The sequence below is a fragment of the Puma concolor genome, chromosome B1, assembly GCF_028749965.1.
Source record: "Puma concolor isolate L17-30 chromosome B1, mPumCon1.1.hap2, whole genome shotgun sequence".
NCBI classification, from domain to species: Eukaryota; Metazoa; Chordata; class Mammalia; order Carnivora; family Felidae; genus Puma; species Puma concolor.
Genome location: NC_141670.1, coordinates 139,672,488 through 139,699,236, shown reverse-complemented (window position 1 = coordinate 139,699,236; position 26,749 = coordinate 139,672,488). Strand labels below are relative to the sequence as shown.

Genomic DNA, 26,749 nt, shown 5'->3' with positions numbered 1-26,749 from the left:
TGCCCCTCCCCCGTTCATGCTCTGTCTCTCTCTGTCCCAAAAAAATAAATAAACGTTAAAAAAAAAAAAATTAAAAAAATAAATAAATAAAAAATAATAATAATAATAATACAATGTGACAACTCTGACAGTCAGATCCACCACCCCTACCTTCAGAGTTTAATGTTGCCACTTGCTATACTTAGTTGTTTGTTTAGTGACTTTTCTGAACTAATTTTGTAAAGTCTACATTCTTTGTTATGTTAGTGTCCCTACTTAGTCAGCTAATTGGTCAACTAATGATTGGCCACAAATATCCTTAAACACCTGGAACTAATAAATCTCCCAGGCTTTGCCATGAGTAGTTCGGTGTAGTGTTGGAGCATGTCTTTCAAACTCAGCCTTCACTTCCCACTTGCATACAATTTTAGGGTCAATCAGACAGGACAGCTTAGGGCCTTCTCACATCTTTCCCAAGCATGCTCAGAGCTCTTCCATGTAACACGGCCTTCTAGATTACCAGGTATATATCCAAGTTTTTCAAAGCCCTTATGGGCAGTGCATTCACCAGCTATTCCTTTTAAGCTTTTGGTTAGTCTATTGTTTGCTCAACTGTTATCCATCATATAAGCATCTACAAGTTAAAACCCTTGCCTGTAATTGTTTTCTGGCAATGTTCCCTGCTGGGGGCGGGGGGGGGGGGGGGGGGGGGCGGGTAGTTTTTAGCACTGAGTTTTGAGTCAGCCTTGTAAGTGAACTCTTCCAGAGAAGCACTAGACAGATCAGATAATGACAATTTTATGAGAATGGGACTTTGAAAGAGTTCCAAATTCATTCTGCCCTCTCTGGTGGCTGCCAAGCTGCCCCAGGAATGTGGGGTGTTATTTTTTAAGGCTACTACATAACTGGAAAGTGGGTGGTGGGGTTAGGGTAAGTTATAATGCCACAGAGCCCACCATTCTTACTAAGATTCAGACACTTTTCTTGAGTAAATGATTCTTGGGTTGGATCCTTGGGTTAACCAAATAAGCCTTTGGTTAATTTCTAGAGTTCTGAAATTTTAATTCTGAAGGGGTTTTTTTGTTTTTTGTTTTTTTAATGTTTATTTATTATTGAGAGACAGAGAGACACAGAGTGTGAGCAGGGGAGGGGTAGAGAGAGGGGAGACACAGAATCTGAAGTAGGCTCCAGGCTCTGAGCTGTCAGCAGAGCCCGACGCGGGGCTCCAGCTCATGAACTGTGAGATCATGACCTGAGCTGAAGTCGGTCGCCCAACCAAATGAGCCACCCAGGTGCCCCAATTCTGAAGTTTTTTTTAAGTATAGGTGACATATATTAGTTTCAGCTATATAACACAGTGATTCAACAAATATATATGTTATAAAATGAATTCCAAAGAGTTTGTCTTTTTTTCATTGCCCTTATGAAGAGGAAAATTTTTGAAGGTCCTTTTTTCTGCCATTTTTGCTGACATTCTCTCATAACCTTTTTTAAGCCAAAAATAATCCAAACCATGGCTAAGTACAAAAGCACTAACAGCCAGACACCAGCATCATGGACATGCAGAGTTAGGAGTTGTGAAGTAATAAAGACATAACAAAAAGCCTGTGAAATTTCCCCATAAGGCCCATTCAGAATATCCACTAATTTCCAACACCTTTCTATCCTCCTTTAATTAAACCTGCTCTTCCTTAAACACCAGCACCAAGATAAATGGGAGTGAGCTAATTCAATCTTATTGATTCCCTGTTTTGTTTAATCACTAGAGTTGCTATTTTGTTTAATTACTAAAGATTGTTTTCTACTATTTCTATTTCAAATACACCTTGACTCAGTTACAATATTTCTGCAGAGAAAAGTGCTCTACATTCCAAACAATCAACTTGTTAACTTTTGAAACCCAACAGGCTTGTTAACAAAGAATTAGCTGTATTCGATTAATGGCTGAAACCCCTAATGTAAAAAAAATAAGTGGTGTAGCTGTACACTACTCTGAAGGTCTTCAGCTGGATTTCAAAGGATAGAAGAAGAATTAGGAGAATGTGAGAAAAATTATGTGAACAGAAGCTTCAAGCCCAGAATTAGCATAATATGATCTCAGATCAGTGAGCAGATTAACTTGGCTATGGTGGCAATTAATGGGGAGAAGAAGAAGGTTAAAGTTGGGAGATACTGGGGCTGGGAAAGACAATAGAAACCGTTAAACAACAGGCAGAGAATTTTGTACTTGACTTGTAGGAGAGTAGTTCACAACCATTTTATCTCCTCCAATACACCTGAGAGATACGATCACTCCCAGTTACAGTAGTGGGCACAATTCAAGAGATCCTCAAATACGGGGATGAGGTGGTGAGAATCTCTCGCAGGAGGGTGGGGGGAGACACACGAGAGATTTCAGAAAGTCCCACTTGAGATTCTGCTATTCCTTCATTAACTACTTCACTCATTCCTCCACACCCCCTTCAGTGGGAATGGGAAGTCAAAGGAGATCTTTGAAGAAAACAGTGCCCTTTTGAAAGTTCTTCATGACTCTATCTCATTGGAGTAATTGCCTAATTTCCTGAACATTAGACAAGTCTATTTCAGCACTTTCCAAAATGGGATTCATAAAATACTCATCCCATAGATGCCATCTGTTAAAAATGTTCAGTCCATACAAGTTTGGGAAATCCCACATGCATATAATATCCTTTTGCCAGAGATTCACAAACCATATTTATTAGTCTGCTAAAGGATCTAAGAACTTCCACAGTAGAGAAATCTGTTCAATTTTTTTAATGCAGTTTCCACACAGTTACTTGATCATAGATCTTATCCTCACATGTCTATTAACATCCTTGTATTTTCAGAGAAAAAAATGAGAAACACTGGCCTATATTAGCTTCTTTGTGGTTGTTGACATGTCACATGTGGTTCTGCACCTGTCATAAATCTGCTTATGCAAGACAATAAAGCAGGAAGTAACATTTTCTCTACTCTCTAGGAACCCCACTCCCTATAACCGTTCTGTCCAGTCCTCACTTAACTCTTCAATTCCTCATGCAGAGAAGAATTCAACTCAGCCCTTTCAGTACCCCCCCCCCCCCACCACCACCACCACCAAGTGGCTTTATTCAGTGGGAATTGTGAATCAAGGCACCTGGGTTCTTCAGTGTTTCTCTGGGACCCACACCAATGTCCATCCCTGAATCTGAACTAAGTAACCGAGCTGCCTAAAAGGGAAACCAGCTTGGAGAACATGATTGCACTTGTGGGTCTTCCTGTGTAATTAACTAGAGGGAAGGGAAGGGTTATGAAAATCTGCTAAACAAGGGGCAAAAGAAAAGATGAGAACAGGCCTGTCAGGGCCTGAATGAGTTACAAAAGAAAGCAAGGCAGAAGAGAACCAAAGTAAGGAATGACCTTCTTCCTAGCTGTCATTTCCTTCCTCTGTAAAAGTCCTGAGTAGCCTTTTTCATTCTTCCCCAGTACAGCTGCACTGTCTTTCAAAGCTGTGCTCTGTGCTCCCTCTGCTGGCCCTGACACAGCAATTAGATTTAAAACCAACTATAATATAATAGTTACATTTGGGTGTCCTGCAGAGGTGTTTGCCATCTACATACCCTCTCTTAAACCTGGCTACACTTCCTAGCAAAGATGAGAATCCAACATCTTTTGTATTAACAACAACAACAACAACAACAAAAAATAAAGGTAGGCGAAGAATGGTTAAATAAATTATTGTACTTCATACTAGGAAACGCAGCCACCTAAATTGTGTCCACCACTGCGTGAGGGGCTAGAGATAAAAAGATTGGTAATACTTGACCTCTGTTCTCAGGAAATTTATTACAGAGGAGAAGCCAACACATAACACATCTGTCAAAAGGAAGAATTCTGGAAAACTTCTGTATCATGTGCCTTGAATTATGATTCGAATATGTTCACTGAATCTATTAAGAGGCAACTCGTATATGCCTGGCTGTGCTTTCTTAAACGTGTATCTTATTGGGGCGCCTGGGTGGCGCAGTCGGTTAAGCATCCGACTTCAGCCAGGCCACGATCTCACGGTCCGTGAGTTCGAGCCCCGCGTCAGGCTCTGGGCTGATGGCTCGGAGCCTGGAGCCTGTTTCCGATGCTGTGTCTCCCTCTCTCTCTGCCCCTCCCCCGTCCATGCTCTGTTTCTCTCTGTCCCAAAAATAAATAAAAAACGTTGAAAAAAAAAATTAAAAAAAAAAAAAAGTGTATCTTATTGATTTCGTTCCATGACAATATGGACTCATAATGATCATAACAGCCATCCACACTGAAACACCTCCTGGGGCCAGTCACCATATGCTTTAGGTATGTTAATTCATTTTCTGAATTAAGTTCAGAGATGAGCCTAAGAAATAAACCGAGGTTCAAAGACACCAAGAGTACACAACTAGAAAGTGGCAAAGTCAGCACTACAATCCAGGTCTGCTTGACTCCAAAGTCCCTTCAATCTCCTTCCACTACACTGTCTTCAATCATTATCCAGTTTCCACAAATGTCATTGCTACCTGAGGTTTCCCTCCACTTAGCTGCTAAATATAATGGAAAGCCTAATATGAGAGTCAGCAATAGTATCCTACTATTGACATGATCTATGTGCCGTGCATGAGGCTCCTGGCCTTAAGGAGTTTACAATACAACAGAGCAGTGGTTATATGTAAAATAAATTAAATATGGTTGGTGAAGGATAGAAGCAGAAAAATGTTCACCTTTAGCCCCGAATGTTGACCTATAGCCCACATACTTCTGACAAGGATCAAATACGTGCTGGTTGCTACATCCTGAAAGGGATTCATGACTGCTTGTGTATCTCACTGATAGTTAACACCAAAATGAATGATAAGCAACAGAGAAATTTTATGAAAGTAGTTTCATGAGTAGAAATTCAAAGAAGATATTTATGATTTAATACTTGCTGCATATCCCCTCCCCCTAGAGTACTGAGCATATAACCACCAGCTTCATTCAGCAAAAGTGCAGCCCTTTCTGCCCATGACTCCCATCCCCATGCAACTTAAATAAACTTACTAAGTTGCACCATACATCTCAAGAATTATTTCTTGGCTGTTGCACTCGATAAAACTGCATCATGGCCAAGAGATGTTCTACATGCCAGAAACAGGGGCACCTGGCTGGCTCAGTTGGTAGAGCATGGGACTTTTAATCTCAGGGTTGGGAGTTCAAACCCCATGTTGAGCATGGAGCCTACTTAAATAATAATAATTATTACTACTATTATTATTGCCACAAACTGCCAGTTTTAAGTCAAAATGAGGAACAAAGTCTATAAACAAGAATAGTCAAATACCCTAGAATAAACACACAAAAAAATCTGTCAAGCCTTTATGAAGAAACTCATAGAGCTCTTACAGGAAGCTATAATAAAGAATAAATAGAAAGTCAACCCATGTTCTTGATAGGAATATTAAATATTGCAAATATATTAATTCTTTCCAATCTGTGAAATTTAAAGCATTTTGAGCTACAGTTATTGAATCACTGTGATATCAGCACAGAAAAGGACATGTATATCAACTCTAAAATCCAATAAACAATGTTGTGGAAGAATTTAGTTTATGGCAAAAGTGGCGTCTCAAGTAAGTGGCCTGAAACAACTGCCTGTACCTTTGGAAAAACATAAATTTTTACCTCACAAGAGACAAAGAAACAAATTTCAGGTAGATTAAAGACTTAACCATTAAAACAAACAAAAGTAACAGAAGAAAATTAAGGAAATATTTTCATATGGGAACAGGAAAGGAAGCCCTGTCTAACTAAGTTCCAACATCATAATAAAAAACATTATGTTTAACTAAGTAAGAAACAAAAAACAAAAATGTCTGCAAAAGAATAGGCACCAGAAAGAAAAAGGAAATGATAAATCTCAGAAGAAAATATTTGAAATATATGTGATGGTCAAAGAAAGCAACATGTTATGGATTTAAAAACAAAACAGGGGCGCCTGGGTGGTTCAGTCAGGTAAGTGTCTGACTTCGGCTCAGGTCATGATCTTGTGATTTGTGAATTCAAGTCCCACATTGGGCTCTGTGCTGACAGCTCAGAGCCTGGAGCGTGTTTCAGATTCTATGTCTCCCTCTCTCTCTGCACCTTCCCTGCTCACACTCTGTCTCTCTCAAAATAAATAAATAAATAATAAAAACAATTTTTAAAATATTCTTTAAAAAACAAAACAAAAAACAGATTTTGGAAAAAACAGTATGCATGTATCACTAATGTTAAATATAAAAATGCATCAAAACAGTCGAATATAAATTAGATTATTACAGTGAGTTTTTTATGGTTTGGTAAAAATAGAAAGACTTTTACTGCCATATCATTTGAATTTCTACAGTGATTACATACTACAAGAAAAAAATATATATTCTCATTTTGAAGAGCAAGAAGTAAAAGAGGAATAAATCCTTTAGAGGAGAATTTCATTACTAAATAATAATCCTGAATTAGTGAGTGCTTGATAGTCTCCAGCTTATGGAATATTTACAAACTCCTCAGTGACCTAAGAAATTGGATAATTTAAAAACTAGTGACTTTTCCATCTGAGAAGATAATCTGTAAAAAGCAATGGCAATAGGTTCACTAGTCAATGACAGTAGTCATAAAGTCTAAAAGCTTGTTTTAAAAGAAATGAACAATAGTGGGGGTGCGTGGGTGGCTCAGTCGATTAAGCATCCAACTTCTGCTCAGGTCATGAACTCGCGTTTCCTGAGTTCGAGCTCCGCTTCAGGCTCTGTGCTGACAGCTCAGAGCCTGGAGCCTGCTTTGGATTCTGTGTCTCCCTCTCTCTCTGCCCCTCCCCTACTCGTTTTCCCTCTCTCTCTCTCCCTCCCTCCCTCTCTCACTTCCCCTCCCCCAAAATAAACACTTAAATATTTAAAAAAAAAAAAAAAAAAAAAAGGACAATAGTGAATGTCCGATTTCTCCTTCCCTCGGATCCAGCCTCTCACCACCCACTCTGCTCCACCCTCAAGGTTTTGTCAAACTATCAAGGGAAAGACAAAAATGCCGGTGATGTTTCATATTACCTGTTGCTTTTCATTCTGTTATTCTCTGCATAAAAATAGAGAACAAAGAAAATGGAGGAGGAGAAGGGGCAGAGGTGGAAGAGCAGGGGAAGAAGGAAAAGATTCTCAGCTCTTCAAGTTTCAAAGTAGGTTTTGGAAACTCCCTGAAGAGAGAGTATACGAAAAGAAAAGTTTTAGGCAGCAGAAGCCAACATTAATGCCATAAATTGGGAAGAATGCCCTGGGTGGTAGGAGGTTCCCCACCTAAACTTGCTGGAGTTTCCACAGGCTGGGAGAGGACAGAGTCCAAAGGAAGCAATCCAATTAGCTAGAGTCCCCGCTGGAAGGTGAGGGGTGACGGAGTGTGGTGATGAGAAAGCTCTCAGTTAATTGGGGATCCAAGGGCTTGCTTCCCAGGTGAGATAGATCCAAGAGCTGCTTCCCACATGACGACAGAATGACAGCACGACGACAGCATGACCAGAGGGGTGGCAGCATGGTGTGTTGGCCAGAGGCCTGAGACAGCCTCTCAAGCCTCCCACCACCTCAGAATGGCATGAGGGAGCAGGGGAAAGTTTTCCTCACCCCAGGAGGGCTACAAAAGTGGCTGAGAGACAACCAGAGTGGCTGAAGGTGCCTTGAGTTTCCCAATGCAGTCTGTGAACTGATGACCCGAGACAGAAAACAAACGTTAGCAGCAGGAGCCACCTTAAAGAGATGACTATCACGACTCAGGTCTCCCCCACCACCAGGGCCCTCACACACACACAGATGCCGCCCCTACCCTGGATAGAAAGAAGGGAAGAAGTAAATCTGGAGTTGACTGAGGAAACCTGGCATTGACTAGATTAAGCCTCAGATTTCAGGTAAAATGGGGCTCAAAGAAAGATAGAGTTGTATTATAATTTACATTTTGCATTTCTGTGGGCCTGAATTTGTGGCTTGTGCAAACTGAACCCATCACACCTGCTTTACAGGATTGTTTCAATGCGACAAGGTAAGACTGAGATGAGGAAGGCCCCATACACACCCTTTCAACTACCAGATGCATGTTGTCATTACTACAGCTCATGACTTCATTGCCCAGTCTCTTTTGGCTCCACCACTTACCAAACACAAGGGGTGCTGCAATTTCGCCAAGTTTATTCAGCTTATTTTCACTGTAAGCAAGAATATTCCAACGAGGGGCACCTGACTGGTTCAGTTGGTAGAGCAAGCGATCCTTGTGAGGTCTAGCCCCATGTTGGTAGGTGTGGAGATGGCTTAACAATAAAATCTTAAAAAACAAAAAAAATATTCCAATGATTACCTCAGAATTAATGTATTTCATGTTCCTACATACAAATAATGTGACCAATGCTTTTAATTCAGTGACCCCCACCTGTAACACAAGACATTCTCTCTAAACTGATAAGACACACTGATTCAAGATTTCCTTTATATAGGAGTATATATGATTCAACAAAGCATTTTCCTCAGGAGCCACAGTCCAGACAAGTTTTGCTACCTCCTTGTCAAATCCAATCTGACTGCACTGGGTTAAAATAAGCTCAATTGATTACCTGTCTTCACCTCTGCCAATCACCCCAGAAGGACATCGATTGCTTTTCCTTTAAAGTTATACCACTGGGAGCAAGAAAGTAATTCTCATTAATGTATTTATCACACTAAGGGTGCAATTGCTTATCTATGGTATGCTGAGTATTTTGCCTAATTACTTAAACTTGATGACTTTCCCCATTTTATAGATTAGGAAACTGAGTCTCAGAAAGGCTAAGTTACAATAAAGGCACAGAGTAAATAACAATGCCCATTTTAACTTTTTTTTTTTTTTTTTTTTACTTAAGTAATCTCTACACCCCACGTGGGACTCAAACTCATGACCCCAAGATCAAGAGTTCCCCGGTCCTCCAAATGACAGGAGGTGGGAGCAGGAACAATGCCTATATTTAATCCAAGTTTCTCTAACTTCTTTTCACTCCACCACGACAGCCTGCTAATGAAAATATATGACCTTCTCTTAAGCTTATATTTTAAAAAAGTCTTTTCAGGGAACTCAAGATCTAGGATAACAAGTCATTCTACCACTCCTACCCTCTCACCTCCTACCCAACCCTACCACACTCACTCCTATGCATTCCCTAAACCCACGTGCCACTCTAAACCCTTGACAGAAGCAGTTCCCTCTGTTAACTGTCCTGTCCTTCCCCACTTAGAGAATATCAACCCCCCCTAAATCAGAAGGACACTGGAAGCTTTGCTCCCTCTGCCAAGGACAATTAGCTGCCTCCACTCCAGCTTCTGCAACTCAGTTTATCTTTCCTCCGCGGCACACACATGCCACTTGAGATTGGCGTCTGCCTGCCTGTGCCTCTGTAACCACTTGCAGAATACGAACTCCCAACGCCAGGGGCCAGGGCCTGCACTGTGGGGTTTCAACAAATACTTGCTGAGTTGGTGTATTTTAAGTCAAGGGCTATACTTTACACGTCGTAGACTGTGAATGAATCATAGGTAGGTAAGTACTGTGAAGTAAAATTGCTCTCACCAAAAGATGTTGAGGATAACGACGAAGGAGAAACTTTTCACTCACCCAAAGCCCGCTTTTTACGAAACCCCGCCCCCGTCTCCTCATAGGCTCTGCCCAGACCAGGGACGGCCCCCCACCCTCCTCGCCAATCGATCGCTCCTCGCGCCTGCGCAAGCACCGCCCGGATCCCCGCCCCAGGTACGGCCCCGAGGCTGTGTCGGGCGGTTAGGTGAGGCGGGAGGTTTTTTTTTAACTGGCCCGCCCGCCATGACGATCACCTACAGCTGTATTGCTAATGGCCGAGCGGTCCTAGCGGAGCTGTCCCTGACCGGCGGCTCCTATCAGGTACCCCTGGGTCCGGACCTCCGCCTTGGCAGGTTCCGCACTTCAAGGGTGGCGCCTGCCGGGTCCGCCCTTCAGGACGCTGCGCTGCCGGGCGGCTGGGAGCCTGCACTGGGGACGAGAGGCACCGCCCCGAGAAAGGCCTGCTTCTGGGAGGCGGTGAATCCCGGGCGAGCGCCGCCGCGCTTCCGAACTGCGGAGCCACACGTGCGCCGCCTGGGGGTTGGGGTTGGTGGTGCGCGCGACCCATTTGGCCGTGATTAGTAGCCACGTGCTGCTGCAATTCCGGAGACCCTTAAAAAGATTTTCTCTCCCCCGCGGAGAAATGACTTGCAGTTCAAAACACACTTATTGAACATGTGTTATTTGGTAAAGGTGTTATTTGAAGAGAAAACGGGACCCGGAGTTGCCCATTGATGAGCTCGTTGTCTCTTTATGACCATGGGCTATATACAGTTTGTCCTACAGTGTAAAAAGTCTGCCAGTGGAGATAGGTCGGGATTGCGTCTGTAGCACTCAGGATGGGTGGCCGCTTGCTGACCACAGCGGAGGTGATATTAGGGTGCTTGGCATAGAAGCCTTCTGAGAGTTAGTGTTAGCCTGGGACGGGAAAGGGAAATGGGGACTCCTGCATTCAGATGGAACAGCATAGTGTGTTGGAACCTCAAGAACCTCAGTGTGGCTAGAGCACAGGGTCACAGTATGTAAGGGCTAAAGATGAGGTCAAGAAAGCCGGCAGAGGTTAGTTAAGGAAGAGTCCTATATTTAGTTTGTTTTCTTATCGTAGGGGAACCTGTTGAGCAATTAAATTCATTAATAGCAGGATCTGATTCATCTTCCACAAAACTTGGTCTAGTTACAATATGGAAGGTGGATTGAAGGGGAAAGAACCAGTTAGGATGGTATTGTTCTCTAGGAGTTTTAAGGGCCTGAGGTAAGGGCGAATGACAGTGCAAATGGGAAGGAGGGGGCAGATCCTAGAGACTTTGTAAAACTAAGGGAATAGGGTCATGCCAAGGTGATTCTCCATTTTTTTCTTTGTTTTTCTTTTTTTAATCTTTCTCCCCCACAATTACTGAGCCATAATTCACGTATGACAGTGTGTAAATTTAAGGTGTACAATGTGATGATTTGTTAAATTTTTTTCTTAGGTGGCATTAAACAAGATTGAAACGACAGATGGAGGAGGATTGTGAGGGAGGAAGTCAGAGGGAATGTAGGAGAAGAGAGTACAGTTTGAGACAGGTTGGATTTTGTTGCCTGTTAGAAGACACCAATCTATTTATGTACTTCCTTATCCACCTTATTCCCAAAAGATTTAAGTCGAAAAATGTCCAATAGGGTAGCCCTCAGAGGGTCAGGGCTAACAGTTGAGGATAGTAGAAGGGGGTGGAAAAGAAAAGTATGGGAGTGAGGAGAGAAAAGGACCAAAAGGCAGAACACTGTTCAGGAGCAAAATAGAGAAGTGGGACACCAAATGAGGGCAGTGGTGCCCTGAAAGCCAAGGGAAGAGAGTTACAAGAATGTTTTATACCCCAAAGAAGTTGAACAAGATCTAAAAGGTACTCCTAGAACTCTACAATCAGCAGGTGATTGGTGACCACATAGTTAGCAGTTTGGAAGAAGTGGTAGAGGCGGAAGCCAGGCTGCTTTGGGCCAACTGATTGGGAGATGAGGAAGTAGGGTGAGTGTAGTTAGACCATCTTTACGAGAATTTAGAAAGGGAGGGAGACAGAGTGAAAGCTGAGGAAGTGTGATCCAGGAAGGGGCCTCATGTTTCAAAACAGGGAAGATTCTCAATGCATGTAGGCTAAGGGGAAGGAGAAAAGGTTGAAGATCTAAGAGAGAAGGAGTTAGTACGGTAAGCCCTGAAGGAGCTCAACGGAATGGAATACAGCATAGCAGTGGAGATGTGACTCTTGGGACAGAAGAATGTCTTCTTTCTCTTGGGGAATGGAGGAGTCTGGATATAGAGACAGAGAACTTGGTCTCCTTCCTGGCTCTCTTTACCAGTCCCTGAAGTGCTATGTTGCTCAAGGTTCTTACTTCCATCCTCTTTTAACCTGATACATTCATTCACACCCGTAGACACCTTTACCTTGACCACTGCCAAGTCCACTTCCAGAGTGATCTCTCTCCACAGTTACATTGCCCAATAGACATTCAAACATACCATGTCCAGAGCTAATAATCTTTCCTAGAAGATTCCTCCTCATCTGTTTCTCACCTTGCTGAGTAGTTCTACTGAGCCATTCAAGCTGGCAACTGGAGAGTCCTCTTCAACTGCCCATTCTTCACTTTTACATTTGTTCATTTGTCATTGTGTTCTATTAGTTCTATCTCCAGTATATGTCTTAAAACCAAATCCTTGCTTCTGAACCTTCTAGGCCCTGATACCAGGGTTATTGAAAATGCTTCTTGCGGGGCGCCTGGGTGGCGCAGTCGGTTAAGCGTCCGACTTCAGCCAGGTCACGATCTCGCGGTCCGTGAGTTCGAGCCCCACGTCAGGCTCTGGGCTGATGGCTCAGAGCCTGGAGCCTGTTTCCGATTCTGTGTCTCCCTCTCTCTCTGCCCCTCCCCCGTTCATGCTCTGTCTCTCTCTGTCCCAAAAATAAATAAACGTTGAAAAAAAAAAAAAAATTTTTAAAAAGAAAATGCTTCTTGGGTGCCTGGATGGCTCAGTCGGTTAAGCATCTGACTTCAGCTCAGGTCATGATCTCACAGTTTGTGAGTTTGATTCCCGCATCAGACAAACTCGAGCCCTGCTTTGGGTGAACCCTGCTTCTCTCTCTCTCTCTCTCTCTCTCTCTCTGTCTCTCTCTCTCTCTCAATTTCCCTCTCTCCCTCTCTGCCCATTGCTCACTTGCACCCTCTGTGTAAATAAATAAATAAATAAATAAATGAAATTCTTTTTTTTTTTTTTTAATTTTTTTTTCAACGTTTTTTATTTATTTTTGGGACAGAGAGAGACAGAGCATGAACGGGGGAGGGGCAGAGAGAGAGGGAGACACAGAATCGGAAACAGGCTCCAGGCTCCGAGCCATCAGCCCAGAGCCTGACGCGGGGCTCGAACTCACGGACCGTGAGATCGTGACCTGGTTGAAGTCGGACGCTTAACCGACTGCGCCACCCAGGCGCCCCTAAAATTCTTAAAAAAGAAAAAAAAAATACCTCTTAGGCATGCTCTCTCAGACTTTAGCCTTATCCTTCTCAGAACTGGCCTCCACACTGCTACTCAAGTGATTGTTCCTAAAAAGCAAATATGAGTCACTCCCCTGCTTAAAATCATTCCGTGGCATCTGATTACATTCAGAGTAAAGTCCATACTCCTTTAGCCTGAAATTCAGGGCCCTATGTGGTAGGGCTTTTCCATGACTGCCTCCTTCTCTTCCTGAATATTCCTGTGCTCTGGCTACCCTGAACTTCATGCTGATCTACCAAGGTCTCCCTTTGCAGCTTCCATTCCCTTTCCCTGGAACCCCATTTTTCTCCACTTTTTAGTAATATAACCTCTTCTGGACTTTGAAACTTGTCTCAATTCTTCCTTGAAGCCTTCTCTATGCCTAGGCTAATTTACGTACCTTTAAGAAACTACTTACCAGGCTGAATTGGAATCTTTTTCTGATCAGATTCCTTCAAGACAAGGAATGTCATCTCTGTCTTTGCAGTGTATGATCCATAGTATACAGTAGGTTCTCATAAAGAACTAATTGGGGCACCTGGGTGGCTCAGTAGGTTAAGCGTCTGACTCTTGATGTCAGCTCAGGTCATGGGTTCGAGCCCTAAGTAGGGCTCTGCACTGGCAGCACAGAGCCTGCTGGGGATTCTCTCTCTCCCTCTCTTTCTGCTCCTCCCCTGCTTGCAATCTCTGTGTCTCTCAAAACTATAAACCTTAAAAAAAAAAAAAAAAAAAAACAGGCACCTAGGTGGCTTAGTCTGTTAAGCGTCCAACTTCAGCTCAGGTCATCATCTCACAGTTCGTGGGTTCAAGCCCCACATTGGGCTCCACACTGACAGTGCAGAGCCTGCTTGGGATTCTCTCTCTCTCTCCCTCTTTCTCTCGGCCCCTCCTTTAATCACTGTCTCTCTCCCTCTCTCAAAAATAACTAAACTTAAAAACAAACAATTAAGGAGGGAGAGAGACAGAAAGCTGAAGAAATTCATAAGGCCGAAGGCCTCTCTTTATGAAGCATGCAGGAAAGTAAGACAGTGGAATGGGCTGGACCAGTATGCAATTAGAGGAGAGGATTAAAGGTTTGGCACGACTGCTGTGCAGAAAGCTGACCAGGGGGAAGAAAAAGGGTGACAAGGAGCTTTAAGGAACAGTCTATCGTGTCTTTCCTCAGTGCTAAATATTAATGTCACAAATATTTTACATTCATTAGAAAAGTATTAGTATCTACCAAAGCTTATTGTGAGATCAAATCCGCTGCTGTTAAAGGGTCCTGGAGTTGGACAGGACTCTAGAGAGCGTCTTGCCCAATTCCTTCATTCTTCACATGAGGAAACAGACCCAGACAAGTCACTTTCTTAAGATGTGTAGCACAGTAATTCCAGAAATAGAGCTAGAGCGTACTTTGTCAGTCGTGTTCCTGCCTCATGTTGCCATTCACTTTATTTCAGATTTTGCTATGATTTCCTTGTTTATATAACCTAAAAAGGACACTTGGTGAAAGCTAGGAGAATGTTCCAGTAATGATAATATAGTAACTGAAAGTTTATATATCCCCTTAATTTTTTGTGTTTCATAGGAAATCTTTCCCCTGGACAATACCGCCTGGATTGTTCAAGCACTACCAAGAATTTCACGTTTTACTTTCTACTATTAATAATAAGTTTTTCCCTCCCCAAAAGTTTTTATTTCAAGTGTCATTTTGTGGAAATGGAAAAGCTAATTAGGAATGTGACTATTCAAGTCTTCCTAGGTAACTTATCAGGTTCCTTTCACACTTCTAAAGTAAATTAATAGGACTCCATACAATTAACTATATTTAAGATATTCTGGATAGTCATTAACACCTTGCACATTTTCCCCCAGAAAATGAGCCTTATAAGAAACAGATAATAAGGGATCTTGGCAATTATTTCTTTCATAAAAAGAGATCAGTAAATAATATTGGATAAAAATTTTTATCTTTAAAGAAAGACTGCTTAGGATATTCAGAGAATAAGAGCTGAATACTTTTAACCCATTAACATTTTTACATATTTCAGTGACACTGAAAAGATACTTGATTAGATAGTGCTTCCCAGCCTTAAAGCCATATGTAAGCTGTAACTCTAAGCAAACTGCATTTGCACATGTAAGTATCCACACAACATATATTTGTGTAATTTTAATATTTTCCTTCAGATTCAAATGAATATTTTATAACTTGCCTTTCACCATGTATTATGACTACCCGTTAGTTCTCCTCATGAACACTTGTTCTTTAATAAACCAGTGAGAACATTGGTAAATTTAGGAGGAGGCATAATGAAAGACACTACAATCGTCCACAAAGTAAACGCTGATAATTTATTTTTAGGAAGCAGCGGCAACAGTGCTTCGACTGGTGCTTCTTAGAGCTGAGCCAAAGACCATAATGCAGATGGGAAGGTAAGTTACATTCTAATAAAGGTCTGCTTTTTAGCAATAATAATGACATGAGAAAAAAATGTTGGTTGCACATGCTCTTGATTGAACCTTCAGAAGAGAGAACGTCTATATGTAAAAGTATAAGATCAGATGAGAATGATTAACACCAAATTCAAGATAGTGGTTACCTCTGCAAAGGGAAGGGAGAAAAACGAAGTTGGGGAAGGGTATACATGGGACATTATGGTATCTGTAACATTTTAAGCAGATGGTAGGTCTAAAGTGTTCTCATTATCTTATTCTTCATACTTTTTTAGTATACCCAAAATATTTCTTTAATAAAAAAGGAAACTTCCACTTGAAAAATCTCTAATAAGACCACTCTAAGCTATACTTGGGACATTACATGGTATGGCCTAAGCCAGTCTTGAAAACATTTTGCTAGTGAAAGAACAGGTGGAGAGTAAGAGAGCGTCTATTATTTTTAGACTCACCATTGGTTTTTTTTCAAGAGTAGGTTTCTTTTAACCTTTATACTGTAAAATAAAACAAAATACAAAAAACAAAAACCACATCAAGCAAAAGGATAACTTCATGAAGCTTTACAAGGGAACCTGCGCACCAAATGCAGCTACCACCCAAGCCAAAAATACAGAATACTTTTGGCCACGTGCCCTGTCCCATCCACAGCTTTCTCCCTCTCCCCCAAACCAACCAGTGTTCCAGCTTCTATAGCAGTTACTCACCCTGCTTCTTCATTGCCTCAACCCAAATAGGCAGCCTCAAACATGAGTGCCTAATCCTGCCGGCTCTTTTCTTTTGGTGTCTTTTAAATCTCTATATTTTCCCTCTCCATCCCTTTCTTTTCCTTACAATTTATCATTGAAGAACCTGTAGAGTGTAGAGTTTCCCACACTCTGGTATTGCCGATTGCATATTCAAAATGCAGTATACCATGTTTCAGGCAGCTGAATCCACAAGCTTGATCCCTATGGCAAGACTGTAGGTGTTTTTTTCATGAGATGGTACATGTGTCTGCTTCTGTCTCCTTTTGCCATGCTAGCAGCCATTGATATTCCTTGTGTAAAATGGTGATATTCTAATTTTGTTTTCACTTCTTAGCCAGTGCGATTTCAAAAAGACACTTTTCTCATCTAGTCATCTACAATTTACTTACCTATATTGTGCATTCTAATTTGAATCCTTTGAATACCTCTTCCTGAACTCCTGATTCATATATCCAGCTGCCTATTCCACATCTCTGTTGGACATCTGATAGACATTGCAAACTTATGTCCAAAACCAAGCCTCCCCCTGCAGTCTTCCACATATCACCTTTCCAGTTCCTCAGGCCTGAAACCTTTCTGATCCTCGACTTTTGTCTCTTTGACATCCAAATCCAGCCCGTCAGCAAATCCTGTTGCCTTTACCTTCCAAATATATCCAGAACCTGACCACCTCCACCATTAGCGTAGGAACCACACCATCATCTCTTGTCTGGGTTACTTGATACAAAGTCAAGTTCATTTTTGTCTTTGTGTTTTTTATTTTTAAGCATTTCTCTCTTAAAGTTTGATTTGATAGCATTTTATTATTAGGCAAAACATATATGTGATTCCAAAATCAAATTGAAAAAACAAGTTTCCTGCAAAAAGTCTAATTTTTAGGGGTGCCTGGGTGGCTCAGTCGGTTAAGCGGCCGACTTCGGCTCAGGTCATGATCTCTCGGTCCGTGAGTTCGAGCCCCGCGTCGGGCTCTGTGCTGACAGCTCAGAGCCTGGAGCCTGTTTCGGATTCTGTGTCTCCCTCTCTCTGACCCTCCCCCGTTCATGCTCTGTCTCTCTCTGTCTCAAAAATAAATAAATGTTAAAAAAAATTTTTTTTAAAAGTCTAATTTTTATTCTTTCCTCTCTGCACTGTTCTCCCTCTCCCCCTATACAGGTAACCATTTTGACTTAAGTTTTTAGTTTGTCATTTTCTTTTTCTTTGCTTTTTTTCCTATAAGAGACACATGCATATATATGTGCATTTTCCTTAGGAAAAAATATGAGAATGATAGATAAGTGGTAGTACATCATACACACTTTTCCTCATCTCACTTTTGTTAGTTACCAGTATATGTTGAACATCAGGTAATCAAGGTTTTTTAACTTTTAAAATTCTTTTTCTTTTTAATGTTTGTTTATTTGGGGGGGGGTGGGCGCAGAGAGAGAATGAGCAGGGAGGGGCAGAGAGAAAGACACAGAGTCCAAAACAGGTTCCAGGCTCTGAGCTGTCAGCACAGAGCCCCACATGGGGCTCAAACTCATGAACTGTGAAATCATGACCTGAGCCGAAGTCAGATGCTTAACCTACGGAGCCACCCAGCTGCCCCAGGGTTTTTTAATTTTTAAAGATTTCTTTCTTTTTTTTTTTAAGACAAGTGATCTTTATTATTATCATTATTATTATTATTATTATTGTTATTTTGAAAGAGAGAGTGTATGTGTGTGTGAGCAGGGAAGGGACAGAGGCGGGGGGGGGGGGGAGAGAGAGAGAGAGCGAGAGAGAGAATCAGAAACAGACTCTTCAGTCTCAGCACAGAGCCCCACACGGGGCTTGAACTCACAACATGAGATCATGACCTAACCCAAAACTAAGAGTCAGACGCTTAACTGACTGAGCCACCCAGGTGCCCCTAAAGATGGTTTCTGAATGTTACTCAGTAATAACATACTAAGCATAAAATTAAAATATCTCCTCCCATACATCCAATATCAATTTACTTCAGATCACACATATAACTTTCAGAGAGATGATAGAATTAGCAACTTTTTTTCCACAAAGACTCCTCCCAATTTAGAAATAAAAACATTTTCCAAGTGGAGATTATATGTATCAGTCAATATCATCATTAAAAATATTTGTAGCAGGGGCACCTGGGTGGCTCAGTTGGTTAAGCGTCCGACTTCGGCTCAGGTCATGATCTCATGGTCCGTGAGTTCGAGCCCCGCGTCGGGCTCTCTGCTGACAGCTCAGAGCCTGGAGCCTGTTTCCGATTCTGTGTCTCCCTCTCTCTCTGACCCTCCCCTGTTCATGCTCTGTCTCTCTCTGTCTCAAAAATAAATGAACATTTTAAAAAAATATATTTGTAGCAGATATATATATACATGTAGCATGTTGTATTCATGATAAGACATGAAGGATTTACGTTGAAAGGGCACATGCCTTACATTTGCTGTCTCTGGGATTATCTTTTCTACCTGTTTCTAAGATTCATCACTTTTGTGTATATCCAGTTTAGCATTTGACCAGGTCTGTTGCCTGTTAACCATTTGGATATAGAGTGTTCAAAATGACTAGATGAAAGTCTAGGGACCAAGCAACTGTTTTTGTTGCCATGTTTTTAAATTTTCTGGATTGTTGGGCAGTAAAGATAGAGGTACTTTCCAAGAGTCTTCTAGCTTGCTAATATGTGACTCTGAGAAAGCACAAAAGTTCAGCTCAGATACACTTTTGCACACTATAGGGGAGTTTAATTTCCCCTCCCCAGTTCATCTGGTTCTTCAGAATATTTAGTATTAACAGTTTACAACTTTTAAATTCTAATCTATCATAATAGAAAACCAGGAAGTACCAAAATTAAATATGTCTACCTAAAGATAGAGGGATCGGGGTACCTGGGTGGTTCAGTCAGTTAAGCGTCTGACTTCGACTCAGGTCATGATCTCGCGGTTTGTGAGTTCAATCCCCGAGTCGGGTTCTGTGCTGACAGCTCAGAGCCTGGAGCCTGCTTCATATTCAGTGTCTCCTCCTTTCTCTGCCCCTCCCATGCTCATGTTCTGTCTCTCTCTATCTCTCAATAATAAATAAATGTTAAAATTTTTTTTAAAAAATAAAGATAGAGGGATAGTAAAAATGAGTGAACATAGCATTTTCTATTTGATCAAGATGAGAATCTTGATTCAGTCTTGGAATGAGTGATTCTGTCAGAGACACTTTAGGAGTGCCTGGGTGGCTCAGTACCTTGGGCATTCAACTTCTGCTCAGGTCATGATCTCATGGTTCGTGAATTCAAGCCCACTTCTGGTTCTGTGCTAACAGCTCAGAGCCTGGAGCCTGCTTCAGATTCTGTGTCTCCCTCTCTCTCTCTGCCCCTCCTCCCATCGTGCTGTGTCTCTGTCTCTGTCTCTCTCTCAAAAATAAACATTAAAAATTTTTTTAATTCAAAGTCATTTTAAATATAGAGTTTTCTCTTTATTGTATTTCATTTTTACTGATACGATATTAAATACATATTCAAATTTTATAGTTTCTATTTAACATAATTTAATTTTTCACATATATGAAAGATTTTCTAATTCTTATTGTAAAAAGTTATCTATATAGCTTGTATACTACTAATGAGAGCTTGAAAACAAAATTATATTCTTTGTGAGGGTACTTAATGTCTTCAGTGTTATCAGGTAAATGAATGTATTCTTTTCAAAGCTTTGTCTACCATACTCTCTTTATTGATGGAATCACTTACCTATGTGCCACAGACAATGCCTTGGATACTATAACACCATCTGCATTTCTTAAAAACGTAAGTAACTTCTTACACTACTTTAAGGATTTTTTTCAGTTATTGAAATTATGAGGTCTCTGTTTTATACTGTGTTAGTAATAGTGTCACTAACCAAAAGCAGATCACTGATTTGTCTATAAAGCAGAGTTATTAATGACCCTCAGAAATTTCTTTTTTTTTTTTTTTTTTTTTACCTTCAGAGATTTGACTCTATCCTTCATCTGCCCTGTTTCCACACTTCCCTTGACCCTAAAGCAAGGTCTGCAAAGACTATCCACACAGATCTATTAGGCTCTCTCCTTGTGTTTATCTTGTTCTGTAAAAGAGAAATTAAACTTTACTAATATTTAATATACCTTTTCAATAGCATGTGTATTTAATTTACAAGTAATTATATACAAGACACTTCTGGTTGAAAATATGAATCAATTATAAGAGTTAAATGAAAAGAAAAAAATTGTTTAATCAAGACGTACTATCTTTAGGGAAGTTTTAACTGAAAATTGTCAGAAAATATAAAATATGGTAAATACAACACGTACGTATATGTACTTACATACATTCATGAGATTTTATAAATTTCTTAAAGGTTAATTAGCCTTCTCAATAGATATCAGCTGTTGCTGATTATCACCCCAAGTTTGATCTCCAGCCAGCACCAAGGAGACTTTATAAAAGCCAGTCTCAGAGACAGAATAGGGCTAACCCATTATTCGAGTAACTTTACAGCCCAGATAGTACATTTGTTTCTTATTGTAAAGAGTAAATGATACTAGAGCACCTGGGTGGCTTAGTCTGTTAAGCATCCGACTATTGATTCCATCTCAGGTCATGATCTCACTGTTTGTGAGATCAAGCCCTCTGTCAGGCTCCATGCTGACAGTGCAGAGCCTGCTTGGGGTTCTCTCTCTCCCTCTCTCTCTCTGCTGCTCCCCAGCTTGCTCACTCTCTCACTCTTTCACTCTCTCTCTCTCTCAAATAAAGTAAACTTTAAAAAAAAGTAAATGATACTCTCCCTCTCTCTCTCTGCCCCTCCCTTGCTCATGCTCTGTCTCTATCTCTCAAAAATAAATGTTAAAAAAGGGCACGCCTGGGTGGCTCAGTGGGTTAAGTGTCCGACTTCGGCTCAGGTCATGATCTCACAGTTTTTGAGCTTGAGCCCCACATCAGGCTCTGTGCTGACAGCTGAGAGCCTAGAGCCTGCTTCGGACTCTGTGTCTCCCTCTCTCTCTGCCCCTCCCTTGCTCATGCTCTGTCTCTCTCTGTCTCTTAAAGATAAATAAATGTTAAAGAAAAAAAAAAGTAGGGGCGCCTGGGTGGCGCAGTCGGTTAAGCGTCCGACTTCAGCCAGGTCACGATCTCGCCGTCCATGAGTTCGAGCCCCGCGTCAGGCTCTGGGCTGATGGCTCAGAGCCTGGAGCCTGTTTCCGATTCTGTGTCTCCCTCTCTCTCTGCCCCTCCCCCGTTCATGCTCTGTCTCTCTCTGTCCCAAAAAAATAATAAACGTTGAAAAAAAAAATTTAAAAAAAAAAAGAAAAAAGAAAAAAAAAGTAAATGATACTAATCTTTAATTTTATGCACAAATTTTTAATTCAGAACAATATTATAATAAAAAATATTCATGGAAAAATTAGTCAGCTATCCTATAGTTACTAATTGTTATTTTCCATTCATATTCATGAATTATGTATATATTTCATTTGTTTAGTGTACCATCTTGCTTTAATACAACTCAAACTGTACCACATATAGAATCAAGGATCATAAGAACTGTAATTCACTCTTCAGATATGCCTTGACAATCCCTAGAGTCTAGATACTAAACACTGTTAGCCATTTAACTGACTATACTCTAATTTTTTCTCTCTCTGCTACTGTGACAAAACATCCCAACTTTACCACCTTTTCAAAACCAGATGATACCAAATTGCCAACCACATAAATTTTACCACTACTTCTGGGGAATACAACATCGAGTACAATTGAAAGAATTCCTTCCTGAGACTTTGAAATGTCCTTTAACAACCATAAGGGTTTGAAAGATAGTATCATGACACTTAGTTGGGATTGTTTAGTTATCGTTGAGTGGATTTTGAGGGTAGGAGCAGGAGGACACATTTATTTAGAAAATATCATGGCCATCCATCTTTCTTTGTCTCCCAGAGGTGAACATCTGCTCTTCCCCTCAAGTCCTCAGACATACCAAAGGCTCCAAGTGGTATCTGCAGTCTCACTCCATGAGATTGTGATCTGTACTGCAGCAGTGGAGAAGACTGAGCAAGCACAGATACTGCATCTTTAATTAGAAAGGACACTCTCCCACCAAAAAGCTAGAAACGGTGCGGAAATACAATATTCGTTTACTTCACATTTCTGCCAGATTTTGCTTCAAATAAACATTTGCTCTGTAATTCTCCAGTTAAATTATCTACACAGGTTAAACATTTCCATTAATGTCCCTAGGTTAGCGACACTTTTCTGAGAAATCCTTTGATGTCACAAGAACATTTTTCTCCTTCAAATGCAGTTGCTGCAGATTTTCAACAAGTATTAGGGAAGTATATGGTATGTAACCTCCAACTGTACTCCTAAACATTGTATGACAGCTGAAATATCAGTTTGGAATTAGGAGATAAGAGCTGTAAAGATGAGAACTGAGGATTTCTATTCTTATATAATGATAAGGAATGATATCCTCAATATATTGGTAAGTGAATAAAGCAAGATAGAGAAAGTATATATGGTATACCATTATTTGTTTACCAATCTTATATGCAGCCATTTAAGAAAGAGGGAGTAAATACAAACATATTTATTTGTTTGCTTATAGTCAAAAAAAAAGGGAGATTGGGGGCAAGAAAAGGATAAATCAAAAACATTTTAATGGTTGCCTACATAGGGTTAAGGGGCAGGAATAGAAACAAGGCCTTTCTGAATGAAACTTATTTTGCAAATTTGACTTTGGAACCATGTAAATATTTTACATAATTATAGAATACTATTAAATTAAATTTTTAAAAAATAGTCCCTAGAGTGAAATAAGACAGTCCCAAGAGGACAAATACTGTGTGATTCCATTTATATGAGGTACCTAAAGTCAGATCTGTAGGGACAAAAAGTAGAACAACAGTTGCCAGAGCCTGGGGGGAAAGGAAGAGGAGGAATTGGTGTTTAAGGGGTATAGAGTTTCAGTTTGGGAAGATGAAAAATGTTCTGGAAATGGATGGTGGTAATAATTGCACAACAATGTGAATATACTTAATGCCACTGAACTGTACAGTTAAAAATCATTACAATTGTAGGGGCGTCTGGGTGACTCAGTCGGTTAAGCATTGAACTCTTGATTTCCGTTCAGGTCATGATTTCATGGTTTGTGGGTTCAAGCCCCACATCAGGCTCTGAGCTGGCAGTGCAGAGCCTGCTTGGGATTCTGTCTCCCTCTCTCTCTCTCTCTGCCCCTCCCTGCTCACTCTTGCTGTCTCTCTCTCAAAATAAATAAACTTAAAAAAATTTTTTTAAATCATTACAGTGGTAAATTTTGTTCTGTATATCTTACCATAACAATTTTTTTTATTTTAAAAAAGTAATCCCTAAAACTCAAAAAAAAAAAATCTAATAGGTTTTTTTTTTAATGTTTATTTATTTTTAAGAGAGAGAGAAAGAGACAGAGAATGAGGGGCAGAGAAAGAGGGAAACAGAATCCAAAGAAGGCTCCTGGCTCTGAGCTGTCAGCATAGAACCTAATTGTGTATTGAGCTGATGACTTAAAAGACAGTGAAAATTTATTTCAACCGACTTTAAGAAACAACAATTTGTATATTCCTAGTGAGATTATACCCTAATGACAAAAGAACTAAAAAATAAATATTAAAGTTTTTATTTTCAAGTGTCCCATTGTTAATAATGACATTGGTGTTGCTATTCTAAAATTGGTTTATATAAATATATTACTTTAAGTAATCAAGTTAATGTCATTAGGAATCAAGGTTTTCAGCAATAGTTGCAAATATAAAATCAAAGAATTGAGTGAAACCTTATAATCCTAAATTTTACTTGAAAATTTTAAAAAAATTTTAAAGAAAATTAAATACTGAAAATTTTAATTGAAAGTTACATATTGAAATTTTTTTCACTGAAAATATATCAATCCTTTTTTCTCTTTTAAAAAAAGTATAATGGGGCACCTGGGTGGCTCAGTCAGTCGAGTGCCAACTCTTAATTTTGGCTCGGGGCATGATCTCGCAGTTTGTGAGATCAGGCCCCTCGTGATTTGTAATTATTTCTCTCCCTCTCTCTCTGCTCGTTGTTCTCTCTCAAAATAAATAAATAAACCTCATAAAAATAAAAAATAAAAGTATTTCCTAGGCTGTCTATTGAAAAACATTAGAAATAATGATCAACCCAGTAGCAGTGTGCCCCCTTAGCATCTAGATTATTGTCTCTAAATACCATTTTACACTAAAAAGAATAAGACCTAATTGCAGATGTCAGGCAGGAAACATGTAAGCCAGAAACATTTTGTCATACCAGAAAAAAGGAAGCTTTCAAAGTTCACTGTACTCTTGTCAAAAGACTTTAGGAGCCAACTTGAAGTAGCTAACACTTGTCAGTAATGGAATAACTGAACATCAAAAAGAATAATAACTGCAGTGGATTGTAACACATCATATATGTTAAAACTCCTTGAGTTCCTAGATACTATCAAGGGGGGGAATAATCCCTCGTCAGTCAGCTCTGGAAGATTCTAAGGATCCACCTCATCACTCCAAAAACCAATAAATAAAAGGCTCAACCATTTATTCTGACTTTCTTATATGAACTGTACTTCAGATAAAACAAATAGTTGATAGGGAAAAAGGTTTTTTTTTTTTTTTTTGGTCTTTATATAGACCAAATATAGAAATACTCCAGCTAATAAACAAAGAAGAGGTAATAAATTTCACTATTTTACAATCCCTAATGTAATAATAGATCTAGGCAGTGATCATTGATGACTGAAAAAAATTAGGTGAAACGCTGATGGGGAAATTCATAGTAAATGAAATGAAACTGACTCAAAATACCTAAACCCACTGGGGCACCTGGGTGGCTCAGTCAGTTAAGCGTCCAACTTCAGCTCAGGTCATGATCTTGCAGTTTGTGAGTTCCAGCCCCACATCCAGCTCTGTGCTGACAGCTCAGAACCTGGAGCCTGCTTCAGATTCTGTGTTGCCCTCTCTCTCTGCCCCTCCCCCGCTTGTGCTCTGTCTCTCTCTGTCTCTCAAAAGTGAATAAATGTAAAAAATAAATTTTTTTTTAAATACCTAAACCCATTGATTATTCCTAAGGTCACAATAAGGGAGACAATCAGTCATCAGTTATGTGTTTCTTGATGTCACACAGTAAGTAGTATATAGCACACATCTGAAGTAGGCTTGCCCAAAACATCAAACCTGAATAGGACCAAGCCTTTATATCTAACTACCAGTTTACAGGAAATAGAGAGATCAGTGACCACATTAAATGATACACAGCAGTCCAATCAGCAAAATCCAGAATATGAGAAACTCTACAAGACAAATAATCAAATTTCTTCAACAAATAAATTGCAATGGGGAAAAAGTTAAGGAGAATCCACAGATTAAAAGAAACTTATGCATATCAACTAAATGCGGACTTTGGATCCTGGATCAGCAAAACAAATGTTGAAAAACAAAACAACTATGATTTTTTTTATAAATTTGTTACAAACTGGATGTTTGATGATATTAAGGCATTTTTATAGATATGATAATGATGTTGTAGTTTTATTTTTAAGAAAAATGAGGCCATATCTTTTAGAGATACAAACTGAAGCATTTACAGATTAAAATGATAGAATGTCTGGGATGTGCTTTGAAACAATACATTTGGGGAAGAGGTAATTGGTAGTAGTATAGATGAAACAAGATTGGCCATGTGTCGATACTCGGTGATGGGTGCATAGGGATGGGTTATACTGTTCACTCTGCATTATACTGTTCACTCTGTATATGAACTTTTCCGTATTAAAATATTCTCAGTATAACTGTTTTAGTTTTCTAATTATGTATTTAACAAATCAGTACAAATCAGCAGCCTAAAACAGCACACATTTATTATCTCCCAGGTTCTGTGGGTCAGGAATCCAGGCAGGACTTAACAAGTTCTCCTCAGGGTCCACACAAAGTTTCAGTGAGTTTGTTAGACAGGCTGTGTTCTCATCCAGGAGCTCTGGGGAAGATTTGGCTTCCAGGCTCATTCAGAGCCTGTTGCAAAATTCAGTTCCTTACAGCTGTGCCAGGGATGCAGCTTTTTACTGGCTATTGACCAGGGGACACCCTCAGGTCCTAGGAACTGACAACAACAGGTCCTTGCCAGTTGCTGTCCTCAGTATGGCTGCTTCCCTGTCAAGACCAGCAGAGGAATCTCTCTCACTCCAGTCTACTAAATATTATATAATGTGACATAATCACAAGAGTGACATCCCATCACCTTTGCTTCTCTTAATTAGAAGCAAGTCACACTTGGGGGTGGGGAGGGGTGGTTTACAAGGATGTGATACATTGGGGGGTCACCATAGGGTGTGTCTACCACAATGCCTAAAAAATACTTAAGGATAGATGTTTTTATATTAAATTCATAAATTTTTTATGAAGAATTCTGCATATTCTACACAGCCAAAATATATTATTGACAGAGCTCCCCAAAAACTAGTTACCATATGAAAATATGCAT

At 40.2% G+C, this 26,749-nt stretch overlaps 1 protein-coding gene across 4 annotated transcripts in view; it reads left to right on the top strand.

Annotated features, from left to right (window-relative positions):
* Positions 1-9,743: 9,743 nt before the first annotated feature.
* The window catches only part of LOC112858758 (uncharacterized), a 34,715-nt gene continuing 17,709 nt past the window's right edge, over positions 9,744-26,749 (top strand). For 2 of the 4 annotated variants that reach the window (XM_086704760.1, XM_086704759.1), the window contains exons 1-4: positions 9,744-9,891; positions 15,417-15,487; positions 19,936-20,032; positions 22,478-22,579. In XM_086704760.1, the coding sequence (XP_086560886.1) occupies positions 9,814-9,891; positions 15,417-15,487; positions 19,936-20,032; positions 22,478-22,579 (348 nt within the window). In that variant the 5' untranslated portion in view covers positions 9,744-9,813. The remainder of the gene's footprint in view (positions 9,892-15,416; positions 15,488-19,935; positions 20,033-22,477; positions 22,580-26,749) is intronic. The other 2 variants (XM_086704758.1, XM_086704761.1) reach the window with 2 other exon arrangements.